This window comes from Coenobita brevimanus, chromosome 47, assembly GCF_032717465.1.
Source record: "Coenobita brevimanus isolate Jiangsu-jjx chromosome 47, ASM3271746v2, whole genome shotgun sequence".
NCBI classification, from domain to species: domain Eukaryota; kingdom Metazoa; phylum Arthropoda; class Malacostraca; order Decapoda; family Coenobitidae; genus Coenobita; species Coenobita brevimanus.
The window spans coordinates 26,183,376-26,204,001 of record NC_137000.1 but is presented as its reverse complement, the minus strand read 5'-3'; the positions used below and the strand labels follow the sequence as shown (position 1 = coordinate 26,204,001).

The following is a 20,626-nucleotide window of genomic DNA, read 5'->3' as shown; positions in this document are numbered from 1 at the left end:
TTGTTGTAATTTCTGAACCTGATGACCTTCTTATATGAAGGTGATTTCGGGACATCAAAACTAAGAGTGATCAGAGCATGATCAGAGATGGGGTCAAATGAGTCAACCTCCACATCTGATACACGCCTGCAACCAACAGGGGACAAGATCAAGTCAAGGACATGTCCTGAGACATGAGTTGGATTGCTCACATGATTGAAAAAATTGTTCTGGGTGATCAACTCAAGGAATTCTGAAGAAAATGGTTTTGACTCTGGACTGTCAACCCAATAATTGAAATCACCACAAACAAGAAGTCCTCCAGGCCTAAGAGAAAACCCTTCAAGAAACTGCCCAAACTCCTCCATAAAACCTCGATCTCTGCCCGGATGACCTGGTCGATAGACAATTGCAATTCTAATGGTATTCTGATGGAAATTTATTAATACTTCCATAAATTCAAATGATGATGGGGTCAGCTCTGAGTCAATGAGAGAAACGTTTGCAAGTGCTGCAGAGTAGATGAGTGCTACGCCTCCTCCTGGATAGTCAGCAGCAGGCCTGGGAATGCTAATAATAGAATGTCTTAGGCAAGGCATTACGATTAATATCGATATCAGACTCATACAACCAGGTTTCAGTCAAGCACAATATGTCAAGCTCGTGCTGATTTAGGGTTTCATTAATATAGTCTATCTTATTACGGATGGAACGAATATTTAAAAGACCCATCCTTAACTGGTTCAAGAGGGACGTAGTCAGTTTTTTGAATGGTCAAAATTGGTGTTTTCAATCAATCTATTCCTATGAGAAATCATAATTGGACATTCTCTACTTGAAGCAAAATGGGCAACCACCTGTGACTTTGAATTAGCATCTTGATGTCTTAAACAAGAGCAGTTGATGCATTTGGGAGAATTTCTGTTACTACAGTCCTTAGATTTATGGGCTCCAGCACAAAAGACACATTTAGGTTCATCACTTTTCCTAGAACATCTCTCAAATGTATGACCAAAGCCTTGACAGTGATGACACTGTGTAACCCAGAATCTATCGAAAGCGCGGCATCTTGTAAGATCCACATAGATGTAATTGCCCTCTTCTACAATGGAGGATCTCACCTCTGGCGACATCTTCAAGACAGCAGTTTTGGTGTCATTCCTTGTCCTTGTGAAGAGAAGGTTGAGGGTACAACCTCGATCAACGAGCATCTTAATTTTATTGTTTTTTCTCAGAATATTTGGGATGATGTCAGAGTCATCCAAGGAAGAGGAAAGGCCTGTCACGGTCATTTTAGGCAACATTTTCTTTGGCTCTGATATGCAAAAAGTGCCCTCAGAGCCAAAATGATCAGTCAGCACCCCAGTTGCTTCCCCCTTGGCCTCAGCTGACGGAAACTTCATTACCAGCCCACCACCCTTGGTCTTAAGGCAGCTGTCAACCGGTACCGAGTTAAGTACACCTCTGATGTCTTCTGGTCCCATCTGATTTGTCAGGGCACTAGCGCCACTCTCTGGTTTCACAATCAGTACATGCTGACTATGAATGGCTTTTTTCTGGCCATGAGCACTGATTTCAATCACGCCCCCAGGCAGATCCTTCCCTCCCCCCACGAGAGACCCACGAACAGCATCCGCAAATGACTTGGCCTGATCTTGTGTGACCGCCATAGGTGATGAGACCTTGGTCTCTAGTGCCTCCAGTCTATTTGATACGTCTCCAGAAAGTTTGTTCGAGATATTTTTTTTTTTTTTCACCTAAAGACTATTATCTAAGTTGTTACTGATTCATGAGGGAAAGGGCTGTTGCTAATGAGGAAATAAAACCAAAGAACACATCAAAAACTTTGCATCATTTAAATGAAAATGGAAAAATGATGACCTATGTAGAAAAATGAATGCAAATTACTCTGAAAATGGGAAGTTATTCTGGGAGGTGTGGAAATGTAGGGAAGAGTAAAGTGATGGTCTCTGAGAGAGGTGAAGTTAGTGAATGTACAGCGAGGTTGGATGGTGAGGAATTGGAAAATGTGAGTACGTTTAAGTACTTGGGTAGTGTGATGAGTAAGGATGGAGGTTTGGAGGGTGAAGTGCTTGAAAGGGTACAGCAGGGAAGAAAGGTTGCTGGTTCCTTGAAAGCAGTGATAAGAAACAGGGAAGTGAGCATGGAAGTGAAAAAGTTACTACATGACAGTATTGTGATACCAACTCTAACGTACGGAAGTGAAGCTTGGACATTGTTGGAAGGACACAAGTCAAGAGTGAGAGCAGTGGAAATGAGTTATTTAAGAGGAGCCTGTGGAGTCACGTGGAGAGACAGGCTGACGAATGAGGATATAAAGGAGCGTTGTGGTGTGGATGTGGATGTGATAGGAAGCGTTATGAGGAACACACTGAGGTGGTTTGGCCATGTGGAGAGGATGGAGGGTGAAAGACTGACGAAGAGAGTGTATGTGAGTGAGGTGGAGGGGGGGAAGAGGGAGGGGGAGGCCGAGGATGAGATGGAGGGATGGGGTGGAGAGGTATATGAGAGAGGGGGGTGTGAGTTGGGAGCAGGGCAGTGAAATGGCGGGGGACAAGGCGACTTGGAGGCGATTTGTTTGTGGCCACCCCAAACGGGATTGAGGCGTCTGGCAATAGATAGATAGACAGATAGATAGACAGAGGAAAGAAATGTGAAAGAGTGAAGGATGTAAGTGGTAGATTATTCACCCATGGGGATGAAGTAAGGACCAGATGGCAAGAATATTTTGAAAGCCTAATGAATGGCAATACAGTACGCAGAGCCGCCGTAACATAACTGGTTTTGAGGATGTGCAGAGAAGGAATGCACAGGTGAAGAATGCTGTAAAGCAGCTGAAAAATGGGAAAGCAGCTGGGGTTGATGTGTATGAAGAGATGATTTAGTGTAGTGGAGAAAGTGGAATGAAGTGCTTGCTGGAGATATGCAAGAAGGCAAGGATATGTGAAACTGTGCCAGTACAGTAGGAAAAAGGCTGTGACTGTACCCCTGTACAAAAGTAAAGGTGACCAAAGTGAGTGCAAGAATTATCGTGGCATAAGTTTATTGGGTGTTGTAGAGAAGGTATATGGAAGAATTATACAGAATGTAAGAGAGATATCAGAAGTCTTAGGTATGATGAACAGGGTGGCTCTATGAGTGGCAGACGATGTGTGGATCAAATATTTGCAGCGAGACTAGTGAGGAGGCCTATAAAGTGTCTATGGCATTTATGGATCTTGAAAAAGCATATGATCTAGTAGGCAGAGAAGGATTGTGGAAGATTTTGCACATGTACAATGTTGGTGGTGAACTGCTAGGTGCTGTCAAGAGGTTTTATTATGGTTGTGAGGCATGTGTAAGGGTAAATGGGTATTGTATCCTAAGTGCATGGTTCACGATCAATGTGGGCGTGCAACAAGGTTGTGTGATGTCCACATGGTTGTTTAATGCATACTGTATATGGATGGGGTGAAGAAAGACGTAAAAATACAAGTAATGGAGAGAGGGATGGCATTGGAAATGAATGGTGATGAATGGAATATCTAAAATTTGTTGTATGCTGATGATGCAGTGCTACTTGCCAATCCTGAACAAGAACTTGGTAGTATAGTGCAGAGTTTTGCTGATGTCTGTGTGTCGTGCCTTGAGAGTAAATGTAAAAAGGGGAAAGCGATGGTCTCGACAGTGTGGTCGTAAGTACTTGTAGGGAGATAGGGAAGTCGACTGTGGATCGTCAAGCACTGCCAAAATAAAGTTGTGAGACGTAGTGTCAACAAGGTGAGTTTCAGCACTCTTGGGTTACAGAGTTTTATTTCACAGTTATATGAATAGTGAGTTACAGTGTAACGGAGCGTGACGACCTAATGACCCTGTGTTGGGCCTTCTCTCTAGCCCCTCTCTCTCCTTTCCGTTCTGAAGGCAATCTCTCTGACATTATACACAGCTTGGTGAGGATGTGTGTGTGTGATGTAGTGTCTGGTAGATTTCCATTCACGCAGACTAACTGACTAGGGCTGGTTACTCCACGTGTTTGAATACGTCACGAAATTCTTGGTCATCTGGACTACAAAGAGATTGTTTGAGATACATCAGAAGTTAAGAATTCTTGAAGGTCAGAGACAATAAGATTGTAGATATACATTATGTGGATTGACATTCCTAGTGAGGAACTGTGTATGTCCCCAGCAGACACTACATCCTGTACACTGTGTTATGAGGTATATACTAGTGCCTATATAATGTCTATATATCGCTCAGTCACGCTCACTGTCGTACCAATGACAGTAAATATTGTCATAACATATTAATGCATACTATATATACATTACAATGAACTTGTAACTTACTGAAATTATGGCAAACACAATTATGTACCAGCTGCATTAACAAGATGTAACTACAGTTTTATGGCAAACAATTATGTAACGTTGCAGTAACACAATGTTAGGTTACAATCATACTTGTGGAGATCGTGGTGGAGGTTGGAAAGGCTTGTATATTCAAGCCTTTGATTTTCCTTACTTGCTGAGATTAACTTGCAGGCTTGTAGAGTTGCTGATAGACGTAGTTTTTCACTGCTACTGTTTCTCGTAGATCATGGAGTTGCAGCTGAGGTGTTTAGGAGCGTTTGTTTGTTTAACTGCTGATTGTTGCTTGTAGAAGGGTCGTATATTGCTTTGATTGAGATGATAGTCGGCTTCGTTTACAGCTCACCACCACTCTCAGTGAACGCAGTGACGTAGATATCGTACTTTACCGTTGTAGCGGTTGTATAAACTCGTAAGGCATAATTTGTTGTAGTTTACCGCTGTTCACCAATCTCGATGGCACAGTTTATCGTACTTGGTTCTTTATTACCGCTTGCCACCAATCTCGATAGCGTGGTCGTAAGTATTTGTAGAGAGATAGGGAAGTCGATTGTGGATCATCAAGCACAGCCAGAATAAAGTCGTGAGACGTAGTGTCAATGAGGTGAGTTACAGCACTCTTGGGTAACACGGTTTTATTTCACAGTTATATGAATAGTGAGTTATGGTGTAATGGAGCATGACGGCCTAATGACCCTAATGTTGGGCCTTCTCTCTAGCCCCTCTCTCTCCTTTCTGCTCTGAAGGGAATCTCTCCGACATTATATACAGCTTGGAGAGGATGTGTGTGTGTGATGTAGTGTCTGGTAGATTTCCATTCACATGGACTAACCAACTAGGGCTGCTTACTCCAGCACCGCTGTGCACACTTTCAATACAATTATACAAAACGCAGACAAAATACACATCCCTTGAGGCAACAGAAAGAGACACAACCCGAACTTCACACAAGAAATTCAAGGCCTCATCAGACAACAGGACACACTGCGACACTCCCCAACACCACATGCACAAGACACTGTACAACAAATACAAGAGCTCAACACTCAAATAAACAATATCAGAACAGCAAACACTAAACTGGAAAAATTACCTCCAAACATCTGACCACAATACAAACATCAGCAAACTCTGCAAAACACTAAACAGCATCACACTTTCCAACAGCAAAACCACATAATCACACGCTGCCATCACAACAACAGACACCATACCCTCAAACAAACAACAAGCAAACACTCTCATCAATTACTTTTCACAAGTCAGCCATCTAAACCCCCGTCCCGAAGACCGACGTATCATCCGACGTAAGAGACAGTTCCCCACAGACCCAGACTACGCACATTTCACTTACAACCAGGCGAAGCACATCATTAACAACCTCAAGCACTCATCTGCCTGTGGACCAGACAACATAAGCAACATTCACCTTAAAAACCTAGGACCACAAGGCATACAAGCACTCACCAACATATCAAACTACAGCTACTCACACAACATAATACCCAACATCTGGAAGCATGGCATTATCATCACTATCCCTAAACCCAACAAAGATCCCACGTTACCCTCCTCACACTGCCCCATCACATTCCTCTGCACCCCCTCTAAAGTCACTGAACGACTGGTACTACAACTAGTCACACCTCACATTCCCCTAGCCCAGTTACAACATGGCTTTAGGCCACTACACTACGCAAACACCCTTCTTACAGACCTTACACAGAAAGTCTTCGATGGCATGAATTCAGCTAGGCCACCACACAGAACACTCCTAATCACACTAAACATTAGCAAAGCTTTTGATGCCATCCCCCGCCACAACCTCACAAACAAAATACTCAACACAAACATGCACAATAACACAAAAAGATGGCTGGCAAACTACTTAGCAGGCAGATGTGCACATGTAACATTTGCCGGTCAGTCATCTAACATCAGAAACTTCACAAACAGCGTCCCCCAAGGATCTGTTTTGTCCCCTACACTCTTTAACCTATACATGCATGACATACTGTACCCACACCCCACACACCACAGATACACATAGCTTCCTAAGCAGATGATATAACACTTACATGTACGCACCAAAACGCAAACACAAATGCACACATCATTCAACCATACCTCAACACACTACATGAATCGTTCACCACAAACAGGCTCAAAATAGCCCCAGCCAAATCTACAGTGACCCTTCTCACAAACTGGACAGCAGAACACAGTCACATCCCATACCTCACCATAAACATCACTCCCCTACCACACACACACACACACACACACACACACACACACACACACACACAAAATCCTTGGTGTAACATATAAGACATCAGTGTCATTTAAACAACACATCGCAAACATTAAAAATAATATAACACCAAGACTCAATGCTTTGAGGTCACTTGCCCATACAACATTCGGACACAACAACCCTGACACAGACAGAAGGCTGGTACTACAATCCCAGACAGACCACCTTTTCATACTAAACAGTCTAGATCAACATACCCATATTCCACACCAAGCCCTCTTCCTCCCATCATCTCCAGACATCACCTTCTGCTCCCCAAACCTCGCCCCCACTACATCATGGAGAGTGGTCAAAACCCTAGGTTCTGATCACCTCCCAATCATCATCACTACCAAAACCAGAATCACCCCAGCTGGCCACAAACACACATACACTAATTATAAGAGAGCCAACTGGGAGGCCTTTGTAACTGAAACAGAACAACATCTCGAAACACTAAACAGTACACCCATCACAAACATCAACACCGCCGTGCACACTTTCAATACAATTATACAAAACGCAGACAAAAGACATCCCTAGAGGCAACAGAAAGAGACACAACCCGAACTTCACACCAGAAATTCAAGGCCTCATCAGACAACGGGACACACTGCGACACTCCCCAACACCACATACACAAGACACTGTACAACAAATACAAGAACTCAACACTCAAATAAACAATAAAATATCAGAACAGCAAACACTAAACTGGAAAAATTACCTCTAAACACTTGACCACAAAACAAACATTAGCAAACTCTACAAAACACTAAACAGCATCACACTTTCCAACAGCAACAAAACACAATCACATGCTGCCATCACAACAACAGACACCATACCCTCAAACAAACAACAAGCAAACACTCTCATCAATCACTTTCACAAGTCAGCCATCTAAACCCCCGTCCCGAAGACCGACATATCATCCAACGTAAGAGACAGTTCCCCACAGACCCAGACTACGCACATTTCACTTACAACCAGGCGAAGCACATCATTAACAACCTCAAGCACTCATCTGCCTGTGGACCAGACAACATAAGCAACATTCTCCTTAAACACCTAGGACCACAAGGCATACAAGCACTCACCAACATATCAAACTACAGCTACTCACACAACATAAAACCCAACACCTGGAGGCATGGCAATATCATCACTATCCCTAAACCCAACAAAGACCCCACGTTACCCTCCTCACACCTCCCCATCACACTCCCCTGCACCCCCTCTAAAGTCACTGAATGACTGGTACTACAACTAGTCACACCTCACATTCCCATTGCCCAGTCACAACATGGCTTTAGGCCACTACACTCCACAAACACCCTTCTTACAGACCTTACACAGAGAGTTTTCGATGGCATGAATTCAGCTAGGCCACCACACAGAACAATCCTAATCACATTAGACATTAGCAAAGCTTTTGATGCCATCCCCCACCACAACCTCACAAACAAAATACTCAACACAAACATGCACAATAACACAAAAAGATGGCTGGCAAACTACTCAGCAGGCAGATGTGCACTCGTAACATTTGCCGGTCAGTCATCTAACATCAGAAACTTCACAAACGGCGTCCCCCAAGGATCTGTTTTGTCCCCTACACTCTTTAACCTATACATGCACGACGTACCCACACCCCACACACCACAGATATACATAGCTTCCTATGCAGATGATATAACACTTACAAGTACGCACCATAATGCAAACACAGCTGCACACATCATTCAACCTTACCTCAACACGCTACACGAATGGTTCACCACAAACAGGCTCAAAATAGCCCCAGCCAAATCTACAGTGACTCTTCTCACAAACTGGACAGTAGAACACAGTCACATCCTACACCTCACCATAAACAACACTCCCCTACCCCCCCCCCAAAATCCTTGGTGTAACATACAATACATCAATGTCATTTAAACAACACATCACAAACATTAAAAATAAAATAACACCAAGACTCAATGCCTTGAGGTCACTTGCCCATACAACATTCGGACACAACAAAGAAACCACCACCACAATATACAAACAATACATACGTTCAGTGATGAATTATGCAAGCCCTGCCTGGGCTTCAAACCTCACCAAAACACACTACAACACTCTACAGACCATACAGAACAAGGCCCTAAAAATAATCACAGGTTGCACAGCTACTACACCCACAGACCACCTACATCAAGAAACCAAAGTCCTCAAAGTCAAGGATCACCTAGACATGAGAGGCACCCTGTTTCTTGCTGCAGCCTCCACAAACCCACAACATCCACTACAGTACATGGCAGCACATCCACCCACACCAAGGAACATCAAAACAACACCCAGCACACAATACCATACACAAATACTGTCATCTCTCCCACCTCGCCCACCTCAGACCAGCTTCCAGAAACATATCCACACTCAGATCACTCGCCGCTCCATTCAGTCACTTAAAGACAACACACAGCTGCATGCATGGCCTCCTGACATCCACCCTTCTGAATCCTATCTTCCTCGTGAGGACAGGGTCCACCCGGCCAGGCTGAGATGTGGGCACCATCCAGCCCTCTTAAGCTACCAGAAGAGGCTGGATGACTCCATCGCTGATGCCTGTCCAGGATGCAACACAGCACCCCATACTATTAAGCACATTATTGAAGACTGCACTGCACACAATCACCTATGCCAACACCACAGCATACACTCTTCAGAGCTCTGTGGGAAAGCCCGATCTCGGCCATGGCCTACCTAAGGGGCTCGGGGCTGTTCGGCCAGACTGCCTAGGGAACAACTACTACTACTACTACAACAACGAAACCACCACCACAGCATACAAACAATACATACGTTCAGTGATGAATTATGCGAGCCCTGCCTTGGCTTCTAACCTCACTAAAACACACTACAACACTCTACAGACCATACAGAATAAGGCCCTAAAAATAATCACAGGCTGCACAGCTACTACACCCACAGACCATACACCAAGAAACCAAAGTCCTGGTCAAGGATCACCTAGACATGAGAGGCACCCAGTTTCTTGCTGCAGCCTCTACAAAACCACAACATCCACTACAGTACTGCAGCACATCCACCCACACCAAGGAACATCAAAACAACACCCAGCACACAATACCATACACAAATACTGTCATCTCTCCCCTCACTCGCCCGCCTCAGACCATCTTCCAGAAGCATATACACACTCAGATCACTCGCCGCTCCATTCAGTCACTTAAAGACAACACATAGCTGCATGCATGGCCTCCTGACATCCACCCTTCTGAATCCTATCTCCCTCGTGAGGACAGGGTCCACCTGGCCAGGCTGAGATGTGGGAACCATCCAGCCCTCTTAAGCTACCAGAAGAGGCTGGATGACTCTGTCGCTGATGCCTGTCCAGGATGCAACACAGCACCCCATACTATTAAGCACAGTATGGAAGACTGCACTGCACACAATCACTTATGCCAACAACACAACATACACTCTTTGAGAGCTTTGGGAAAGCCCGGTCTCGGCCATGGCCTTCCTGAGGGACTTGGGGCTGTTCGGCCAGACTGCCTAGGGAACAACTACTACTACTACTCCACGTGTTTGAATACATCATGAAATTCTTGGTCATCTGGACTACAAAGAGAATGTTTGAGATACATCATATGTTAAGAATTCTTGATGGTATGGGACAACTAGATTGTGGATATACATTATGAGGATTGACATTCCAAGTGAGAAACTTTGTATGTCCCCAGCAGACACTACATTTTGTACACTGTGTTATGAGACATATACTAGTGCCTATATAATGTCTACAATGGTAATTGAGAGAGGTAACTCCCAGTGTGATGTTACAGTGAATGGAGAGAGACTGGAACTGGTGAGAGAGTTCAAATACCTGGGTACAATGACAGAAAAGAGAGGAAAATGTGCAAACAGCAGCTGTACAAGGCTTACATGAAGGAGTGTTAGTGCCAATGTCAACATATGGGTGTGAGACTATGGTGTGGGCATGAAAATGTGAAGACAAGAGTGACAGCAGTGGAGATGGGACTGCTGAGGAATTTATGTGGAGTAGAGAAAGAGGATAGGATACGAAATAAGGTGATTCGTGAAAGATGTGGAGTAAGGAAGTCTGTGAATACCAGAATCAAAGGGAGTTTACTGAGATGGTATGGTCATATGGAGATAATGGATAACGACAGAGTGGTGAAATTTATTATTTGATGGATGGAGGAGGCGAGGTAAGCCAAGGATATGGCAGATGAGTGTGTGAGGAAGAGATGTATCGAAGTCAGTGGAGAGAGGGGACTGACAAGAGATCGATCTGGCTGGATGAATGTTGTGAGAAGTGCATGATCAGGCATCTGACACCCCTTTTAACGTATCAGCATTTGGACTGACTCTATCAGTTACATTTACGTGATGCTACAGAATGTAGTGAATGTTTTTTGGCATAACAGATAGACCCAGGATTCCGGGGGCTTGAATGATGAGTGAATGGAAGCATGGTCAACTGGACTGGGAAAACTTGGGCTGTCTGGACGCTGCTACTCATCACCCTGCCCTAGGGTGGGAAAGGAGGTCCATATGATGATGATGATGATGATGAAAAAATAAAACAGGTTAATTCAAGGCAGAGCGAAACAACAAAGGGTATGAATGGAGGCATCAAGTTTGTAAAACAAGAAGGGAGGAAGAAAAGGGAAAAAAATGCAAATCATGAGGGAAGGAAGAGGAGGAGAAAAAAAAATCAATAATCCTTAATTTAACCAGCCAGCAATGGCTGACATCACACAGACAGGATCAATAAACATCAACACGTATCAAAAGATATGTCAGTGCTACAGAACGATGCTTTTATGGGGTGGAACAGATGCAACTGGGCAACTCTATTGCCTGGTTAAACAAATACTCTCAGGTTCCAACCTAGCCCCTGAATGGAGCATAGTGAACTGCAGGAAAATGGCATTTTCATCCTGTAGTCCATCTGGTTCACATTTCGATAAGACTGGGCCAGGGCTAAAACAATCACTGATGATGTCAGTGTATCACTACACAAATATGAAAGTTGTATGCAAATTTATTTCATAATGTTGCACTAGAAGGGACTGGTTGTACACAAGAAAAAGGTGATTCAGACTCAATACAAGCAGGCAATGATCCAGTAGGATATCAGTAATCACACACCTATATTCAGCCATTTCAGTTGACATTAGGCTGATAATTTCAATTTTTTGTCTCCATTTTCCTGCTTAAGGATCATAACCATACCTTTACCAAAGGCACTACACTTAAATATGTGCATTTATGTGCATTAAAAAAAAAAAAAAAAAAAGCTATTCCCATAATATTCTGCATAACTAATAACCATAAAATTTTAAAAAGCATAACAAACCTGCCACAGCCTGCGATCATGACTCCGAGATCCCACTATATGAAGGGAAGCTGTCTGACTTGCTGCTGTCAGCAGGAATAGAGGACTGAAGACGATTACATTCATCAGAGACACTGTAGCTGGCATTACTTTTGTCAATAATCTCACTGACACTAGATTGCTTACTGGACTTGGCAACAGAGGTTCCTGCCTCTCCTGACTCATTTATGTATACTGATGTTCTTGATTCAGCAGATTCACTCAGCTGAGAGGACTGGTCTGGGGACAAAAGTGAAGCACTTATTTGTGTTTCCTTGTTTTCCTTCTGCTGTGCAAGACCTATACTCTGTACTTTTCTGACAGCTATTGCTTTATCTCCCTTTTCATTAAAATTCTCTTTTCTACTATCTACATCCATGCCATTTTTAATATCATTATCACTGATGGTCATCATGTGAAGAACATTAAGCACTTCTTGGCTCCCTCTGCCAGTGATAACTTGGGGTCTGAGGTAGCCACGCTCAACCAAAGAAGCCCAAAACTCTTCTTTTTGTCTCTGAACTTGATCAGCTATGTTTTCAACATCTGTCACATCTTTTTTATGCTCCTGATCCTGTCTGGTTTCAACTAAACTGAATAATTCAGTGCCATTGTGAACTTTGACTTGCTCACTTTGCTGAGAGATATGAGGGATAATGGCACTATCTTTACTTATACGTAAGCCTGAAGTGAAGACATCAGTGAATGTTTGGGGTAAATAAGCACGCTGGTCATCTGTAGAAAGTGTTGCCATCACTTCCTGAGCTCTCTTGATGGCAGAAGGGAGAGGAAGCTTTGGACTTTCCTTATCTATTTTTGGCAGTACTCTCTTGACAAGTTCATCTGCTTCTCTCTGATCCTCTTCTATCTTGCACACTCTGATGAAAGAATAAGATCAGACCACAGAAAAAAAAAAAAATGGTGAAAGCCAATCCTATATTATTGCCCCTGAGGTACATGGACCCAAAGCCAGGCCACCATAAACCAGAAAATTCATGAGACCAACCTATGCCTCTAATAGCAATACATGTCAAAACCTTCAGTCACCTCCAACTACAGTAGGATTGTTTTCATCTGGCAATGATCCATAAGACCTATCCAGTTCAGATGACAGTCAAGTATAATCAGACTGAAGGGTAAGTCTGCCTGGTAATCAAAGAATCTAATTCTACCTCAAGTACAGCTCATCAAATTCCATGCAACCACAACTTAGTATCTGAGTTTTGTGGGGGCTCCCATCATCCACTCACTCAGTGTACGGATGCCTTTATGGTCTCAACACTGAGCAACAAGCCAAATGGTTCCCTGTACCCAGGAAACCATTTACTGTGCTGCGTGGTTACCACATAAACAGGGTTTTTTGCCGGGTTAAGTGTCCCCCAGATTCCTCTACCTAAAATCACTTAATCATGACAAATGTTTAGGAGAGCCCAAGATGGCCGAATACCTGCCCAGGGCCCCAACCAAATGGGCAGATTCGCAAGGCCATGTGGAATGTGAGAGGTGTGAATGAGGACAGCAAGAAGGTGGCAGTGGCGAATGTGTTCGACAGTGCGAGATATGCCGTGATGGCACTGTGTGAAACAAAGATGAGAGGGTGTGAAGCGTGTAAGCTAGGGGATGAATGGGCAAGGAAGACGCAAGGAAGGAGCTGCTTTGTTGATGACTGAGGTGTGGCAAAGTGGGATGAGAGATTACAAATGTGCCAACTCAAGATGTATGTATGTCAAATTCAAGTTTGAGAAGATGAAAGTGGCAGTGATTGCAGTATATGGACCGTGTGATGACAGGAGTGAGACAGAGAAAAACAGGTATTGGGATAAGCTGGATCAAGCAGTAGGAGAAATGCCAAGGAGCTCTAAAGTGATCTTAATGGGGTGATATGATGAAAAAGTAGGCACTGGTCCTGAGAATGAGATAATGGGTTGTAATGGAGTACCAGGAGAAAATGATAATGGGAAGCGACTGAAGGACATGTGTCAGGAAAGGAGGTTGGGCATTTATTACTCGTATTTCAAACACAAAGATGCACATAAATATACATGGTGTAGTGGAAATGGTGACTGTGTTAAAAGAAGTCTGACTGATTACGTGCTCGATGAGAGGTAGATGCTGGGAATGGTTGCTGATATGAGGGCCATGAGAGGACGATGTGGAGGTCTGTCGGATTATATGATGGTGGTATGCAAGAACAAGCTGAGAGGAGTGAGGTGGACTAAGACAGAGACAAGCGGTCAGGGAGAAAGACTGAAAGTCGAGAAGCTGAGGTTCAAAGAAATGTCAGATGAATACAGGACCAAAGTAGGGGAGGAGTTGAATTCAGCGAATTGGAATAAAATGGACCTAGACAGCCTGTGGAATGCATATGGGGATTGCTTTGTTAGGAATGCTAAAGTGGTGTGTGGTGTGTCAAGAGTAACAACAAAGAAGAAAGGTATGGCATGGTGGGACAAAGAGATATTAAGAGAGCAGTGGTGGAAAAGAGGAAGTGGCTAGAGTGGTTACAGGACAGGGGTTCAATTGAAATAAGAACAATACACTGAGAGCAAGAAGTATGTAAAGAGACTAAAGAAGAGGAAAAAGGAGGAGGTAAATGATGATCTACAAAGAAAAATGAATGCAAATTACTCTGAAAATAGGAAGTTATTCTGGAAAGAGGTGAGGAAATGTAGAGGTGACAACAGAAAGAAATGTAAAAGTGTGACAGATGTAAGTGGTAGATTACACGTGGGGATGAAGTAAGGACCAGATGGAAAGAATATTCTGAATGTCTGATGAATGGGACTAGAGAGAGCAGAGCCACTGTAAATATGACTGGTTCTGGGGGTGTGCAGAGAAAGAATGCAGTGCCAGGATACATGACACTCGAACAGGTGATGAACTCAGTGAAGCAGGAAAGCAACTAGGGTTGATGAGGTGTATGCAGAGAGCAGAATGAACTGCTTGTTGGAGATGTGTAAGAAGGCATGGATGAGTGAAACTGTGCCAGGAGAGTGGAAAAAGGCTGTGATTATATCCCTGTACAAAAATTAAGGTCAGCAAAGTGAGTGCAAGAATTATCATCGCATAAGTTTAATCACTGTTGTAGGGAAAGTACATGGTAGAATTTTTATAAAGAAAGTAAAAGAGATATCAGAAGTCCTAGGGAGTGATGAATGGGGTGGCTTTAGGAGTGGTAGAGGATGTGTGGATCAAATATTTGCAGTGAGACAAATGGTGAAGGGTAGTGAGGACTATAATGTGTTTATGGCATTTATGGATCTGGAAAATGCATACAACAAAGTGGACAGAGAAGGACTGTGGAAGGTTTTGCACAGTACGGTGTAAATGGTAAGTTGCTAGGAATTGCCAGGAGTTTTTATGATGGAAGTGAAGCATGTGTATGGGTAAATGGGCATCTAAGTGAATGGTTCACAATCATTGTGGGCATGCAACAAGGTTGTGTGATGTCCCCATGGTTGTTCAATATACATATGCATAGGCTGAGGAGAGAAGTCAAAACATGAGTAATGGAAAGAGGGATGGGGTTGGTAATGAATGGTGATGGATGGAATATCTCAAATTTGTTGTATGCTGATGATGCAGTGCTACTTGCAAATACCAGACAAGAACTTGGTAGATTAGTGCAAAGCTTTGCTGATGTCTATGAGTGTCGTGCTCTGAGAGTAAATATAGATAAGAGTAAACTTATGATAGTCGAGAGAGAAGGTGACTCCCAGTGTGATGTTACAGTGAATAGAGAGAGACTGGAATTGGTGAGAGAGTTCAAATGCCTGGGTACAGTGATAGAAAAGAGAGGAAAATGTGCAAAAGAAGTGGAAAGCAGAGGGCCACGAAGAAGGAAAGTAGTTGGTGCTATGAAGGCCTTAACCCCTTAAACGCGGCTGTGTACGGCCGATCCCCCCGCTGTGGCGGGGTTGTAGCGGGGTCTGAGTACCTGTGGGAAAATATTTGCCAAAAATCAGAGATTAACCCTAGAACATTAAAATTTTTATGGCATATAGTACTTACATTCAGCTTTCTCCTAAGACAGATGTTGAGCCTTCGTGGACTACCAAAGGACTTGTGAAGACTTGCAAAGTTGGGTAACAAAGTCTTCACTTTCACACCTCCAGAAACCTGGTTTTCTTTCTACCACAGCCTCAATCTGTCACAGTACACTTTATACAACAACGTACAGGTTGTTTGGAATCCATATTTGTACAATAAGCACTGAAAATAAGGCTATAATGAACGGAGCGCACGGCTGACATGCAGCGCGGCGGCGATCTTCCCGTCACTGAACACACATTTCTCTTTTCACGGCTAAAAACACGTATATTGTACTACATTATTTTCCTTCATAGTACTCCGCAAAGGCTCACTTGGCACTATTACGGCCATAAAAATCACTGTCACTGCCAGTATTGTGAAGCGGGAATGAGGAAGACCACCGCAGCGCGAGTTTATTCAGCCTTACGGCAGGCACTTTATTCTCGCTCCGGTTGGCCACTCGCACTTCATTTCTATCGCTCACTTTCACTCTAGCTGTCCGTTTTTTGCCTTATTCATCAGTGTCACTGTCCATTGTTATAAAAATAATATTTTCTACACAACAAACTGTCACTGTCAGAACATAGAATAGGAACATATGCTTTCAACTTCTTACACCGGAGTGACTGTCACTCGCAATACTTATATTATTACTACGTACAATTATTTACACAAAAAAACACTGTCACTGTCAGTGCTTTTACAAGTACATACACTAATTTACACTCATCAGACTGTCACTGTCAGTACGTAAAAGAAAACTAAACACTAGTATCACTGTCACTCTCAGTATTATTTCCAAGAATCTTACCCTTATTTTCAATATCTAGTCAGGTTGTGGTAGTCAAAGAAACACGGGTAAGCACAGAGGGGAATTTTGCACTCTTTGCACTGCAAGGAGGTGTGCCTAAATGTTCTGTCCTGCCTGGTAGTGTGGCTGCACACATGACACCACCTCAGTGCTTTTCCCCTCTTGGCAGTGGCAGGCAGTGCCTCCAGGCGGTGTCGCTGAAGGTAGGCCTGACACTGTAGGCGGTCTGGAGGTGTCTGTGGGTGGCGCTTGGGACCTGATGGCAGTACCTGCCCATAACGCTGAAGCAGCTGGTAGACACAAGTCTTTGAAAATCGTCGGAGAGAGTAGTTTGCTGGCTTCCTGTTCTTGATCTTATACAGGATGAAGGCGTTCAGCATGCACATATCAATCAAGTGCAAGAACACCTTCCTGTACCAGCGACGGTTCCTCCTCAGGAAGTCTATCTCTCCGATCATCATGTCAGACTTGTCCACCAGCCGCATTTTGACGTTGTAGTCAATGACAGCATCAGGCTTCATCACAGGCTCGCCAGTCCTTCTGTCGACCTTCCCTGTGGCCAGCATTTCCCCCTTGTGTACTGTGGTGAGCACATTCACGACTCTCTTATCGTGCCACCTGATCGCAAGCATCTTGTCAGTTTTCTTCAGGTGCACGTCTCCCCACTTTGATTTTTCAGCCTCGGGGAAGGCAGGGTAGTGTGCCCTATTGCTCCTGACAGTGCCTCAGGATCCGACGCCGTGTTCAGAAAGGTACTTGGCGAGTTTAGGAGCTGTATAGTAATTGTCCGTATACAGGACATGATTCTCGCCAAAGTACTTTTCCAACAGCACTTTCACCACAGAACCAGAGAATCCAAGGGGGTCAGTCTTGTCCAAATCGACACTGCTGGCGGTGTAAATCACGAAGTCTAAGATGAACCCCGTCTTGCAGTCGCACAGCACGAAAAATTTGATTCCAAAGCGGTGCCGTTTGCTTGGAATATACTGCACAAACCAAAGACGGCCCCTGAACAAAACCAAGGACTCGTCAATCACCACTTTCTTGAAAGGGTGCAGGAACCTCGTAAACTTATCCTTGATCAAGTTCAGGATTCCCCTCACTTTCCATAATGGGTCAGTTCGGGAGGGCTCATCATTGTTCGCGAAGTGAAGGTAAGTCATGAGCTGCCTAAAACGATCGCGGCTCATGTATTTATTGAAGATTGGTGTGGGGCAAAGATCGTCTGAACTCCAATATTCCTCGAGCTTATGTTTCCAATTGTGGGGCATCAATAACATCAACCCAATAAATACAAAGAGTTCCCTGATCGTTAGAGGCACCCATGCTGCCATCCGCGACGTGGATGGCGTTGCAGGCTCACCTTCTCCTTCACGAACTGCAGCAGATTGCCCCTCGTACCTGTTCGTCTCGGTACAAATCTGCTCCATTACCTCGTTGTCAAGGAAGGCCAACAGGTAGTCCAAGCATTCACCATCCTCTTGGACAGGGAAGTCAGCCTGAATTCCACACCCACTGTCATCAAAGGGCAGATCTTCCGGCACAAAATCTGAGCCCTCTGACCACACGAAGGCATCAAGAGTGCCCTGCCTAGGCTGGGAGGTGCTGGGGGCGGCAGGGGGTGAGGCAGGTCGTGTGGGAGTGGGTGAGGCAGGCGGTGAGACAGTGTGTGAGGCAGAGGCTGTCCTAGGTCGTGTTGGTGTAGTGGTGGTGGTGGTGGGGAGATTAGCAGAGGGTTCAAGGTCACTCGCGGTGGCGTGACTGGCGAGTTGCCTAGTGCAAGTAACCTTAGAAGCTCGCCTTACACTAGGGGACAAAGTTCTAGCTCTACTACCACGAACACTGGGCCTACGGAAACCTCTACTACGTAAACTCGACTGTTTACTTCCCTTCCGAGGTGGTGAAGGCGACTCCGAAGACTCTGGAGAAAGGGCAGCTGAAGAGGAGGACGAGAGAATGGGGCTGGGAGTGCGTGGCGGGCTGGCGGTGGCGTGATGTGGCGTAGGGGACAATGGCTGTGAAGCGGGGTCACCACTCCTTTTCCTCTTGGCCCCCTTTCCATATTCTAGGCCCCTTTTCACAGGAGCCTTGCCTGTTGAGGTGCTCGGCACAGAAACAGTCACTTCTGGCACCTCAGACTCAGCACTCGATTGCGTGTCCGACTCTGCCAGGCTTGACCAAACACCGACGTCACTTCCATAATCCATGGACGCTTTCAGTAATTCACTAGCTATTGCCGAGTCACTCAGTCCCTTAGCAGTTCCTTGTAATGGTTTTGTACGGGGTGGTCACAAAACCCTTTTTCGGAGGGCTGGAAGGCACAGACTCGGAAGAGCTTGAATTCGACATGGTGTCACCTTGGAAGATTCGCATGGACTGACGCTAAACAGGGACAAACCGCGCGAAAAAATGCTAGTGTGACAACTGGGGAAACAAGCGTTTCCAAATAGCATAAAGTGCTTGCGAGAGGAAGGCGCAGATTGACACGTATGAGCCGTCCGCGCGCTGCCATATCGCACGACGAGGGAGGGCTGCGCATCGGTGCATGGGTAGGTAAAAAAAAATGAAACTTGGCAACAACCGAGGTCAGCAGTACAAAGGTCAAGTGTGCTAAAGGTAGCTCAAGGGTGGCGGTACTGATAGACAATACCAGCTGGAGCCTGCTTGCCCGCGGTTATTCAAAATTTACAAGAATCGCAAACACGACGATCCGCCGTTATGTCCTTTGGGCCGAGCGTCGCAAATGAGACGATCCGCGTTTAAGGGGTTAATAAGAAACAAAGACTTGAGTGCTGCAGCTGCACGAGGTTTACAGGAATTAGATGAGATAGGATGCCCCAGGTACTTCTGCCATTCTGTGACACGGCAAGTACAAGACTGTCTTCAATTGTGGAGAAATAATTAGTACTAAAAATAAACTAGTAGGTACTGTAAACTAAATCTAAACTGTCATTGACATATACAATGGTTTAAGAGGGCAACCATAACAGGCCCTCACTAACCTACAGGTGCCTTCAATTACAGTACATTAGCCCCTCTGCCACGACCTTAACCTCTGAAACACTTCGCAACAAGCTTTGCTTTCCACCAATACTATATCTGAGTAGTAGGAGAAGGAACTGGGAAATATTAGAAAGCCCTCTGTTATCCCCATAGTAAAGCATTGGCTTTTGACATCCTGGGTATGTCCTTGTACACTCCTACTGCCTAGAAAGGATGTAGAGGGTACATCATCATGGCAAATGGGTTAAGGCTGCAGAGAAAAATAATAGAACTTCACCTCTGTAGCAGAAATATGATCTTCTGGGTAATATCAAATACGGATGGTTTATTTTCATGTGTGTTTGGCTGCCCTGTATGCTGCTCTGCTGCAGTAATCTCGGGTTTATTTTCCTGTAGAAAAAAAAAAAAATTAAAGTACACAACTAATAACAGTTTATTTAATACATATTTTACACATATATTATGTATACTGAGAGCAAGAAGCATGTAAAGAGACTGGGGAAGAGGAAAAGGAGGAGGTAAATGATGATCTAGGAGGAAAAATGAATGCAAATTACTCTAAAAATAGGAAGTTATTCTGGAAGGAGATGCAGAAATATAGAAGTGACAGAGGAAAGAAATGTGAAAGTGTGACAGATGTAAGTGGTAGATTATTAACCCACGGGGATGAAGTAAGGATCAGATGGAAAGAATATTTTGAAAGCCTGATGAATGGG

The 20,626-nt window shown here is 44.3% G+C and overlaps 1 protein-coding gene across 1 annotated transcript in view; it reads right to left on the bottom strand.

The window, feature by feature from the left end:
- Window positions 1–12,062: 12,062 nt before the first annotated feature.
- Window positions 12,063–20,626, bottom strand: part of LOC145399130 (uncharacterized) — a 71,000-nt gene continuing 62,436 nt past the window's right edge. Inside the window, exons 10-11 of the mRNA XM_080271869.1 lie at window positions 20,188–20,300; window positions 12,063–12,942 (exon numbers count right to left, since the gene is read on the bottom strand). Coding sequence (XP_080127995.1) covers window positions 12,063–12,942; window positions 20,188–20,300 — 993 coding nt within the window. The remainder of the gene's footprint in view (window positions 12,943–20,187; window positions 20,301–20,626) is intronic.